Source organism: Bubalus kerabau, chromosome 9, assembly GCF_029407905.1.
Source record: "Bubalus kerabau isolate K-KA32 ecotype Philippines breed swamp buffalo chromosome 9, PCC_UOA_SB_1v2, whole genome shotgun sequence".
NCBI classification, from domain to species: Eukaryota; Metazoa; Chordata; class Mammalia; order Artiodactyla; family Bovidae; genus Bubalus; species Bubalus kerabau.
The window spans coordinates 69,111,068-69,124,425 of NC_073632.1; the positions used below are offsets into that span (position 1 = coordinate 69,111,068).

General features: G+C 35.5%; 1 protein-coding gene across 4 annotated transcripts in view; it reads left to right on the top strand.

The window, feature by feature from the left end:
- RNGTT (RNA guanylyltransferase and 5'-phosphatase) overlaps nucleotides 1-13,358 on the top strand; it is a 239,108-nt gene that overhangs the window by 115,487 nt on the left and 110,263 nt on the right. For all 4 annotated transcript variants that reach the window (XM_055535521.1, XM_055535520.1, XM_055535517.1 and 1 more), the window contains one exon: nucleotides 5,168-5,236. In XM_055535521.1, coding sequence (XP_055391496.1) covers nucleotides 5,168-5,236 — 69 coding nt within the window. The remainder of the gene's footprint in view (nucleotides 1-5,167; nucleotides 5,237-13,358) is intronic.

The window sequence follows — 13,358 nt, forward strand, 5'->3', positions numbered from 1 at the left end:
ACCTGAGGAACAGAGCTAGTGAGTAGGTTTGGATTCCTTGTGTGTTCGGGGCTTTCAGGGATTCTAAACTGTTATACTAACTCACACTTGGTTTTTAAAAATTTATCAGATTTTCAGGTTTTCTTTATACCTGCTTTTATGACTTCCAATTTTTCCTCTTACCCTCTTCCAAAAGTGAAAGATGTATTTCATCTTTCTTTGAAGAGCTTGGAATTCAGTTTACTTGGTTTCCTGAAGACCTCAGTCTGCTAATGGCCTTAACAAAAGCTATGATTTTGTGGATTGTCTGCTTTTTAAAAATTTTTTGTCAGGTAGACAAGTTTTACATTGTAAATAAAAGTGAAACTTTTCCATAAACCAGCTTTTTAAAGATGCTGAACACTTTCAGGAAAATGAATACAGACCTAGGGAATGGTTGCGGAGGGGACTTTTCTTATGTGTTATTCAAGTCAGTACCTGTAGCTTGAGATAACATCTGCAGTGATAGTCTCCTGTGTGAATTGAAGTATGCTATAACTCAGAGACAACAGTGAAAGTAATGGAAATATATTAGTATATTAAGTGACTTAAGTATTGGCTGTAATGATAATGACACTGATGTATAGAAGATGTTCGTAATGAGTTTGGATGAATTTTCTTTCAGAATTTATGACCCCAAAAAGCAATATTTTAAATTTAACATTATTTTACATATCTGATTTCTAATATGAATAATAAATGAATTATATAAATTTGTTATATATATTAATAAAATTTTTATCCCTAAAAAATAATTCCCTCCACCTCAAGAATTTTATCTTCCTTTGTATGTATCTTATTCATGTAGCACGTGCTACATGAATAAGATAAAGAATAAAGTATATATATAAAGTATATATATATAGTTTTTTATATATATATATTTATATATATATAAATAAAGTCTCTAAGTATAAAGTATATCTATAAAGAATAAAGTACACTTAAAGTCTCTAAGTTTTAAATGCTGATTGGAGGATGTATGTGGGAACTTTCACAAGTCTTTAGAGCATTTGTTTTAGAGAGTCAGAGACTTTCTTTGGTTATTTCCTTATTTTTAATTAAAGACTAATTGAAATCTGTTCTGAATGAATTTGTTTTGTTAGCTGTCTGAGTTGAAGCTGCTGCTGCTGTTGTTGCTGTTCAGTTACTAAGTCACATCCGATTCTTTGTGACTCCATGAACTGCAGCACGCCAGACTTGGCTGTCCTTCACTGTCTCCCAGAGTTTGCATCATGACCATTGAGTCAATGATACCATCCAACCATCTCATCCTCTGTGGTCCGCTTCTCCTCTTGCCCTCAGCATCAGGGTCTTTTCTAGTGAGCTGAAGCTAGTCGCTTAATTTCTGATGCCCTCAGTTTCATTTTCTGGTGAAATGAATAATAATATAAAATTAAATTATACACCTCACGAGGGGTTATGTGTTTTGAATGATATATATATATATTAAGAACCAAGCACAAAAACACTTTATACTATAAAGTGTTTATACTTTATAAAGTGTTTATATAAAGTTTATATACTTTATATAAAGTATAAAGTGTTTATACTTTATAGAATAAAGACCTTTGTATTATAAAGGTCTTTTAATATATAATAAGTGATACTGTAAATTATTAAGAAAGAAATATTGTCTAGCGTAATCAACAGGGAGTAAAATGGGTGAAAACAAGGAGTATTTCTTATTTTGACCTAAGAAGTTTCATAGTCCCTTAAATTCTCTGATTCTTAAAAAGAGTAAAATTAAAAAGGAAGTTACTTCCATTTCTGCAGCAGGTAGCATTATGTTATCTAGAGTCTTGTCAACATATACTTTATACTTTATCTACATGGATAATCCAATATATGTATTGGAGAAATATGCTCTAAGAATGAAAAAGCTATGTTTATGTGCCATAAATGATGTACCTGCAGTAAAAGAACAAATTGCTTAACCTTTAAAAAATACTATTTATAAAGATGATTGTGGCATTTTGTTTTCATTGCTTCATTCCTCAGCAGGATTTGTGCTATGAATTTAATAGGTTACCTTTTCTCACGTGATGAAGTACAAGATGTATCGATATTATCCATCTTTTTCTTATTTGAACCTTTACCCATTAGTTAGTTCATTATAAAAAATCAGTACTTTTAATCCATATTGAATTTTTACTTAGGCAAATTTCCTCCTCACATGGCTAGGTCATTTAAACCGATGAATGAATTAGAGATCAATTTCACATCTGTCCTGAAATTTTTACCTGTTCTGCCAAATTCCAGGTAGTATGGCTCTAAGAGTCCCACTGCAAGCTCCCCACTGTCTTAATGTTATAGTTAGAGGAAAGAACAAAACAGTACAAGAAGGAAAACACCAAGAGCATTACAGTTGAAAAAAACTGTGGTAAAATACACATAGCATAAAATTGACTGTTTAGCCATGTTTAAGCATACATATCCGGAGAAGGCAATGGCACCCCGCTCCAGTACTCTTGCCTGGAAAATCCCATGGACGGAGGAGCCTGGTGGGCTGCAGTCCATGGGGTTGCTAAGAGTCGGACACGACTGAGCGACTTCACTTTCACTTTTCACTTTCATGCATTGGAGAAGGAAATGGCAACCCACTCCAGTGTTCTTGCCTGGAGAATCCCAGGGACGGGGGAGCCTGGTGGGCTGCCATCTATGGGGTCGCACAGAGTCGGACACGACTGAAGCGACTTAGCAGCAGCAAGCATACATGTCAGTAACATTAATTACATTCACATTGTTGTGTAACCATTGTTATCATGTATTTCCAGATCTTTTTCATCTTTCCATACTGAAGCTCTGTACCCATCAAACACTAATGCCTCATTTTCCCCTCCCTCTCAGCCTCTCTGATTTCTGCCCCCATGAACTTGACTAAAGAACATTACAGTTTTAAGGAAATGTAAATTATTCAAACTCAAATTGGTCTTAAAGCAGTTAGAAAGTAGGATAGGTCTTACTTTTCTTTGCCGAACTGCTCCCAGTTTAGAGAAATTGCAGATTTCAAGGAATGAAATGGCAGAGAAAATGAAGTCACAGTTTGGGAAGAGAATCACAGATCTTGTGACGTGTGAAATATACTGGAAATCTTGGTTGTCGCTTTTGGAATGCACATCTCCCTTTCAGTGTAGTGGTTTTAAGAGGATGTGTTTGTGATGAAAGATTTTGATTGGATAACACATAGCAGATCCAAAATTTTGGTGGAATATATTTGAATCCTAGAACTCTCCTAAATATTATGTCATTTGGCAAGACTCTGGGTAACAGTGTTATTACCTGGCTCTGTGAAATTATCTTCTGTTCTCTCTCCTAAGATGCAGAAATCAGTGTTTAGGTCCTCCATCAGTGGGGCACATATTCAGTTTTTCAGAATAATAAAAGTCTGTGGAAGGGAAGCATTTAAAACAATTGTTCAGAAATAATTAGAGAGCATTGGGCCTATAACTCTGCTTTTCAGTAGATATGGCATTGAAAAAACTGTTGTTTGTATTTCATGGTGTGTATTCCTTGCAGTGTAATTTTTTGCTGGAAAAAATACAATAAAGACAAAAAATGAGGCAAAAGTAAGACACAAAGAAAGGTTAAATTTTCTGCTTGAGGTTTTGCGGAAAACACAGATAATGCATTTTGAAGGTGCAATCCCCATATGTGAGCTAACTTGTAGTTACAGATTCTCAGAGAATCTTATTCTTACTCCACCTATCCCCAAGCGGGATTTTCTGCTCTCTTCCTTTGTGGATGCATTTATTTTTATTCCCTATATTTATTACTTCCCAGAGTTTCTACAGTCTTTTTTGTTTTGGCCTCTCTGTCTTGGTACATTTATGCTGGCTCAGCATGGTGAGTTTAAAAATATGCTTTATAACTGGAAGTTGGTGCTTTTTGACCACCTTTGTAAGATAAATTAGAGCTAGGGATGTAATGTACAACACAGTTAAGATAATTAATATTACTGTATGTTATATATGAAAGTTGTTAAGAATAAATCCTGAATTCTCATCACAAGGAAAAAATACATTTTTATTTTGTATCTACATGAGATGATAGATGTTCACTAAGCTTATTGTGGTAATCATTTCATGATATATGTAAGTCACATCATTATGCTGTACACTTACAGTTATACAGTGCTGTATGTCAATTATATCTTAATAAAACTAGAAGAAGGAAAAATATGTTTTGAATATTTTACCATCATTTTGGTTGTTGCAGCTAGGACTATTGTTTGAGATATCTAGCCTGCCATGGAATGGAAATCTTCATATATTAAAAAAAGAATCTTACAGTATATTAGCCTCAGTTCAGTTCAGTTCAGTCGCTCAGTTGTGTCCGACTCTTTGCGACCCCATGAATTGCAGCACGCCAGGCCTCCCTGTCCATCACCAACTCCCAGAGTTCACTCAAACTCACGTCCATCGAATTGGTGATGCCATCCAGCCATCTCATCCTCTGTCGTCCCCTTTTCCTCCTGCCCCCAATCCCTCTCAGCATCAGAGTCTTTTCCAGTCAGTCAACTCTTTGCATGAGGTGGCCAAAGTACTGGAGTTTCAGCTTTAGCATCAGTCCTTCCAAAGAATATCCAGGACTGATCATCTTTAGAATGGTCTGGTTGGATCTCCTTGCAGTCCAAGGGACTCTCAAGAGTCTTCTCCAACACCACAGTTCAAAAACATCAATTCTTCCACGCTCAGTTTTCTTCACAGTCCAACTCTCACATCCATACATGACCACTGGAAAAACCATAGCCTTGACTAGATGGACCTTTGTTGTCAGAGTAATGTCTCTGCTTTTCAATATGCTATCTAGGTTGGTCATAACTTTTCTTTCAAGGAGTAAGCGTCTTTTAATTTCATGGCTGCAGTCACCATCTGCAGTGATTTTGGAGCCCCCCAAAATAAAGTCTGACACTGTTTCCAGTGTTTCCCCATCTATTTCCCATGAAGTGATGGGACCAGATGCCATGATCTTCATTTTCTCAATGTTGATCTTTAAGCCTAGATCATCCTTCTCCCCCATTTTGTATTTCAGTTTTTAAAGCTTATGTATTAAGTTTATTATAAAACTTAGAAAAAGTTTAAAAACTTTAAAAGTGATTTTTGTGTTGATTATTATAGTTCTAAAAATATATATGTTTATTTTATAGCTACTTGAAGGAAATTTTGCCAAAGAAGTCAGCCATGAAATGGATGGACTTATTTTCCAGCCCACTGGAGTAAGTATATTTGTCTCTGTGTATGTGTGTATATACATGTACATGTATATATGTATATCCATGCACACACATGCATGTATATATAAAGTACAGTTTTCTTAGATACGTTTACTTAAGATTGATTAGTGGTATAATTAGCTTTTCCTTAAAACAAATGGTTCATTATAAAATAAAGTATTTCCTTTATATTAAATATTTATTATAGCAAAATTAATAGTTGTTCGCGTTTGACTTATCTTAGGAAATAAATACAGCTGATCATTTTATTTTTCAAGATTAGTCTTTTATTATAATTAGTTTTCTTACTATTCTTGCAAGATAAACATTAACTTACGTTTCTTTACAAGAAATCTACCAATAACCTTATGTAAATAAATGCTTATTTCTTTCTGTAGCCCAATATATCTTGTAAGTATTAATTATTTTTAAAACTTCATTTTGTCACGGATGAGTAAAATTCAGAGTTATCAGTATTTGAAGAAAAACAGTTCTTTGCTATTCCATGTCAAATTTCTGAAACTTGCTGAAAACCTTTCACCAGTGCAATGGTCAAATCATATATTTGGAGTAAATTCTGTTTTACTGTATGGTAGGATTTTTCACCCTCTGTACTACTGACATTTTTGGCCCCATTCGCACAGAGTCGGACACAACTGAAGTGACTTAGCAGCAGCATAGTCCTTTGCTGTGTGGAGCTGTCTTGTGTATGGTAGGATGTTTTGTAGCATCTTTGGTCTGTACATATCAGACAGATGTCAGTGTTACCTCTCCCTCTCACCCCTCTAGGTTGTGACAACCAAAAATGCATACATTCACTGCCTCCTTTCCCCTGAAAGGCAAGTTTGCCTTCACTTGAGAACCTGTGCTCTGTGGGGCAGTGCTTCTCAAAACTGTGACCTGTTGACAAGGTGGCATTAACACACCCAGGAAGCTGTTATAAATGTCGCTTACCCAGACCTACTGATGAGAGGCACAGGGAAATGGGCGTCCAGCAGTTGGTGCTTTAGCAAGCTCTCCAAGTGACTAGGATGTGTGTTCAAGTATGAGAACCACTGATCTTCTAGGAAAGAGTTGCATTTTATGTGCTCCACCTTGTCATAAGCTGCATTTTGCCTTCGCTCTCTCCTTAGAAATAAGGGTGTGAACTAATTGTGAAGTTACGTAGAGAGACATCAAACTAGGTATCTGGGGTAAAGGGAAGGGGACTAATATTTTCAAACATTATGTAATAAGTACTATAGTATATATGCTTTACTATTTAGTAAAACTGCAAATTTGGTGGTATGTGATTGGCTTCTGTCTTCATCCCGCTTGTCAAACAGGTGGAGGGAACAATCTTATGATGTTGAAGGAGGAGGAGATGGAGGAGAGTTAGAGGCTGGGGACAGAACTAGTAGAAAGTTTTAGGAAGATAGAGTTTAGATCTTTGAGTTCCAGTATTTTCCAAGCCTAATCTCCTTGGACGGAAAGAAGTAAAATCTAACTATAACAGGAATTAGGATGTTTCATACTGTTAATAAACTCATGGTTCAGACCTGTTCATGATTTTTACCCAGTCTGTTGTCAGTACCAGATCTCCCTTTTCACCCTCTCACAGCCTTCTCAGTACATATCTATTCCATATGTTAAGTATCCCATTCTGGGGAACCCGACAGGAATTCCTCTGCCTTCCTATCCTTCCCCACAGGCACTTCACATTCAGTCTTTGTTAATTTCACCTACTTTCTAGTTTTCAAAAGGTTGTTTTCTGCTGCTGTCTGCTCTCCTGTTTTTCCTTTTCTACTGATATCTCTTTCCTGTAACTCCCATTCTAGCGAAGTTCAAATCAAATTGGATATAAATGCACATGTTTAACCCACCACATTTATCAGAAAGTCCACCAAGCTTCTCACAATGTGGTATTGCATCTATTGGGTTCCTTGAGCCAACAATTCAAGTAAATGAAGAAAGGGAGTATTTTGAATGACCAGCTTAGCAATTTGAGGGAGGCTACATAGAGCAGAGAGAAGGTGCTGGTCAGGGATGGATAAAACTTGACTTTTATTAATAATCTTCAGTCTGTTCTCTAATGCTACAGAAATATTTCAGAGGCAAATGAAGGGCGAAAAATGAAGAGGATTCTTAGTGCTTCTACTTGTGTAAAAACTCCTGGGCTTCATTTGTTTGGTGCTAGTTTACTTGAAACTGGGGCCTCCCTGGTGGCTCAGATGGTAAAGAATTTGCCTGTAGTGCGGGAGAACTGGGTTTGCTCCCTCAGTTGGGAAGATCCCCTGGAGGAGGGCATGACAACCCACTCTAGTATTCTTGCCTGGAGAATCCTCATGGACAGAGGAGCCTGGCGGACTACAGTCCATGGAGTCATAAAGAGTTGGACACGACTGAGCGACTAAGCACACGCGCACACTTACAACTTAGCAAGGAGTTACTTCTGCTTCCTTACAGTAATTATAGTGAGGGAACTGAAGTCAAATAAAAGATAGAAGATATTACTAGTGCTAAAAAAAATCCTGGCAAAATATTGAAGAAGAGTGACAAGGTACTATATTAAAGTGATGATTCTATTGAGGGTGAAACCCCAAGCACCAACTTAGAAGAAAGTTCATTCACGTTTTGATTTAATGTTCTGTTTTTCAGAGACATAACCTTCTAACACATCCAGTATCATACTTAGTTTATAACTTTTATTAGAAAGAGGACAAGTAAAGCTAATTGATGGTATATTGAGGAAAATAAAGCTTAGGATATTTCTTCTTTTTTTTAATTTATTTTTTTAGTGAGGGATAATTGCTTTACAGAATTTTATTGTTTTCTGTCAAACCTCAACATGAATCAGCCATAGTTATACATATATCCCCTCCCTTTTGAACCTCTCTCCCATCTCCCTCCCCTTCCCACCCCTCTAGGTTGATACAGAGGCCCTATTTGAGTTTCCTGAGCCATACAGCAAATTCCCATTGGCTATCTGTATTACATATGATAATGTAAGTTTCCATGTTACTCTTTCCATTACATCTCACCCTCTCCTCCCCTCTACCCATGTCTATAAGTCCTTTCTCTATGTCTGTTTCTCCATTGTTACCCTGTAAATAAATTCTTCAGTACCGTTTTTCTAGTTTTATAGTACCGTTTTCTATACTTATCTTTCACTTTCTGACTCACGTCACTCTGTATAATAGGTGCTAGGTTCATCCACCTCATCAGAACTGACTCAAATGCGTTCCTTTTTATGGCTGAATATTATTCCATTGTGTATATGCACCACAAATTATTTATCCATTTATCTGTCGATGGACATCTACATTGCTTCCATGTTCTAGCTATTGTAAATAGTGGCTTCAGATTATATTACAAAGCTACAGTCATCAAGACAGTGTGATATTGGCATAAAAACAGAAATATAGACCAAAGGAACAAGATAGAGAGCCCAGAAATAAACCCATGTACCTATGGGTACCTTATTTTTGACAAAGGAGGCAAGAATATACAGTGGGGCAAAGACAGCCTCTTCAATAAATGGTGCTAGGAAAACTGGATAGCTCCGTGTAAAAGAATGAAATTAGAGCACTTTCTAACCCCATACACAAAGGTAAACTCAAAATGGATTAAAGACCTAAATGTAAGACCAGAAACCATAAAACTCTCAGAGGAAAACATAGGCAGAACACTCCATGACATAAATCAAAGCAAGATCCTCTATGACCCACCTCCTAGAGTAATGGAAATAAAAACAAAAGTAAACAAATGGGACCTGATTAAGCTTAAAAGCTTTTGCACAGTAAAGGAAACTATAAGCAAGGTGAAAAGACAGCCCTCAGAATGGGAGAAAGTAATAGCAAATGAAATAACTGACAAAGGATTAATTTCCAGAATATTCAAGCAGCTCATACAACTCAATACTCAGATATTTCTTTGTGTTTATAAAGAAGTATATCGGTATGTGGTATTCACTAAAACACAGAAGTCATTATTTATCAGGAAGGCCTCAATTTTTTTAAAAAGTAGGTTAAATTGTATTTATAGAATTATAGAAAATCAAAGATGAAAAGGTACTTCTAAGATTATCACTTCTAAGCCCACTGGTTTCAAAACATGGAGTTCTAAATTTCTGGGTTTCTGTGAACTGCCTCGGGACCATGTACAGGTATAGGTTACTACGTAAGCATTCTGTTTACAATTTTTGTTTATATGCATTCTGTTTTTATCGTGACAGCCCTGATTTATTTCTTTTATATATTGTACTTCTGGATGATTGTGTTTTAGAAAGGGCTTCATCTATATAAGTACCATTTGAATCAGCTACTTTTTTGAAAGGTCACCAGTGATCTTTCTTCCTTACAAAATCAAGTTCATTTTCAGCCTTTTTCTTGCTGGATTATTTAGTAGTAGTCTGTACCACTGTCCACACTTCCTTACAATACTCTCTGACATGGCTTCTGAGGCATCACACACTCCTGATTCCTTTCAGTCTCATGCCATTTCTTCTCCGTCTCACTCAAGGTCTCCATCTTCTACTAGTTATCAAAGTTTGGAGTTTCTAAAGGCTCTGTATGCCGGACCTTCATTTTTTCTCAAGCTCCACTCTCTCCCTGGAAGTCTCATTTGCACCCGTGGCTCGATTATCTCTCGTAAGCCTGTGACTCAGTTTTGATTTCTGTTTAAGCTCCAGATTTGTTTATCTAATTGCCTACCCTGATATCACCTTTTCAATTTTTCAAAAACACCAGAAATCACCGTACAGCTGAACTCCATCTCTATTCCCCAAACAACAAACCAACATAGAGACTACACAATGATCTTTTCCTGACATTTCCTCTCTCAGTTGCTTAAATGCGTTACTTGAGTGAGAAATCTAGATGTCATCTTGACACCTTCCCTTCTTTTATCCATCTGATCCATGTCCAAGTCTTGCTTTAACTCCTAAATCTCTCTTAAATTATTCCCTTTTCTCTTCATTACCACTGCCACGCTCCAGTCTCAGTTGTCATTCGTTGCCTCTTGCCTGGACCACTGCAGCAGCATCCTGACTGGTCCTGCAGCCTCCACTTTGTCATCCTCCTGTCTTTATCATAGTGCATTCACAGTGATCTTCTTCCTTTCTCTGTAGTGATTTTCCCCCTGCTTTCATGTTAAAGACCACACCTAGATTTGAAGCCAGCTTACTCTCTTATCACATGCTGCCTTTTTGTTTCCCTCTGTGTTTTGCTGATGTGAAAATAACTGATATTTTTATTTAAAGGTGACAATTATATTACTTTATTCATCAACAGTGTTTTAAATAAATTGAAGTATATTTGCTAAAATATTTAAATATTTTGAGAAAAATGGGTATTTTCTCCAAAGAAAAAATTAACTGTTTATTTTAATATAAACCTCTATTCTTTCTAAGTGTTAAGGCTCAAACTTTGATCATGCTGAGGTGATGATTTTTAAAAAGAAGTATCTTCAAATTGAATTTTCCATCTGGTTATAGTCTACATCATAACCAAATAGGTTCTATTAGACTCTTAACATATAAGGTTTTCAGTTTTATGATTTCACTGACATTTTGAATTGCTAATCTTTTGCGGTTTGTCACCTAAAAATAAATATTTTAAGGTGGCCATTTGGCATTTTAATATGCTATAGGTAGTAGATCTTTTACTTGACAGATATTAGATCTTTCAAGTTAATTTACAAAGTTGATAATCCTTATTTGTTTAAAGCTTTTGCAAGATAGTTTTAATAATTTATGTAGCATAGTAAATTTTTATTTGTAGTAGTAACTGATTAATTTATAACCATTTAAAAATTGTGTTTGATTTTACTTTTATCATCTGGAGACACGTTTCTAGATAAGAATTTTTGTGCCATTAATAATCCCTCACTATGAAATAAAAACAGGATTATATGCAATGAATTGCAAAATAGACATGCTAGTAAAAACTTAAAATCTTTTCTTTGATTATAAAAGACTTTTTCTCCTTTTACTGCCAGCTATATTGTGATTAGTAAAACATATAATTGTTTCAATGTTGAATCTAGAGTATTTGTTCTAAGCAGTAGTGATAGAATTGTTTGTTTTTTGTGTTTTCATCACTATCTTGATTTTATGTGTGGTGGGTCAGCTTGATTTTATGTTTCTCACATTAATCAGTTTGCATGTAAATTGAGTCAGCTTTGATTTTAATATTGCTTTCTTATGAAATATTAATGTTTTTATTAAATCTTTACTACTGCCAGGTATATTGAATGTTATGGATAGATTATAAGATGAAAATTGGAATTAGTTTAATGTCTTGTCTTGAAGTACATGACGAATTAGAGTGGTTTTCCTCTGTAGCAGAGATGATGTTACCATGGTGAGAGCTTCTGTTGCCATGACATTTGCTTGCATATTTTGATAGGTCTTCAATTGAAGAAGGGCTCTGTTTCCTGGCAGACTGGAAAAGTGTCATTCTAGCCTTTCCCCCAATATATTATTGTTTATTGAAAAATATATAATTTCCAAAGAATGTAATAGTGAACTGCCAAGGAAGAAAATGCACCTTGGTATTTTTTTTTTTCTTTTTCAACTTTTGGAACACAGCAAAATATTCTTAGCTTGCCTTTTGTTTAAGGAGGAAAAAAAGAGAAGAATATTATTGTTCTAGCTTTCTTAATAAATAAAACATTTGCTTTTCCATCGAATTTTGTTGACAAAATAAACAGCTAAAGGTGAATAATTTGTAATCAGCCTCTGCTAGATATAGATATGCAATGTTACTGTACAACAAAAAAACACTGCTAATGATGATATATTGGTAGCAGAGAAAAGGAGAAGCAAACGTAAATAAGGACTTCACAAAAATGAATCAGTGAATTCCAAGAGGGTAACTATATAAAGTGCAAAATCAATTTTCATATAAATGATACATATTAAACACAATGAATTAGGGATAGTTCCTTTTTAAAAATAATTTGTTTAATTTTGAAATAGTAATGGTAGATATTTTTAAAATTATGTTTTACAGTGATATATTTTTAATTTTAATGAGATAATACACTTGAACATGCAGTAAGAAAAATATGGAGAAGAAAGTCTCCTTCTCACTCTCCTCCCCTCCCTCAGTTATCTTCTGTTGTATTTTATCTTTACATAGTTTTTTTTTATGTATTTATAAGTAAATATAAATTTGTTAATACATTTTTATTCCCACTCCACTTTTCAAGGAAGGTAGCACATTATTTTGCACTTTGCTTTTCAGAATTTGTCCAGCCATATATTTTAATGTATATTTTGTCAGTGATCTAATTTGAGCATCTTGGGATGTATTGGAATCAGCAGAAGGATAGGACTTGTTACTGACACCCCCATCCCATATGCTTATGGCAGTTCAGACTTTTAGGAGGAAATACTTAAAAACATAACATTTTGTCGATTTAGAATAAATTTTCCTTTCATCGTCGAAGTTCATTGAGAACTTCAGTGGGGCTTTTTGCTAGTAAACTGGTTCGTTTTATAAAAGTGCAAATTCAAGTATACTATAATGAGTACATCTTTACACCAGCTGATTCTTCTGCAACAAACTGTTTTCTTCCTTTCTGTATTACTCCCATTCAGCCTTTGAATATCAAATTAGGTGTGGCTTCCTTGGGGAAGCCTGCCTGACTCGGTGAGTGTGTCTCTCCCCTGTGTTCTTAAAGTGCTCTTCCTCGTAGCAGTACTAGGAGCAGAGATAATTGTTTTAATGATATGCAGCACAAATTAGCAAAAAAGAAGGGTAACGTACTGGATGTATAAAGTGACTAGGCTGCAGATATCACTCGTATCTAGAGTTTGATTCCCTATCAGTAGATGACTTTTATTCGGATTTGTGTCCACCAGAGAAGAGAAGAAACACTTCTCCTCTTCCTGCAAGAATCTGCTGACTTACTGGATGGCAGTAGTCTTGGTTATTAAGGGCAGAATTAATCCTGAGAAATTTTTGTAATATATTGGCTCTTGTGTTTAGTCAATTAGGTGACTACTGTATTGCTGAGTAAGAAGTAATAAAAATGGATAAAGGCAGGGTTTCTGCCCTCAAAGGGCTTACCCTGTATGAAGAAACTTGGCCCTGCAGCAAGGTGAGAAACGTGCAGACTGATGGAGTGGCACAGGCACTTC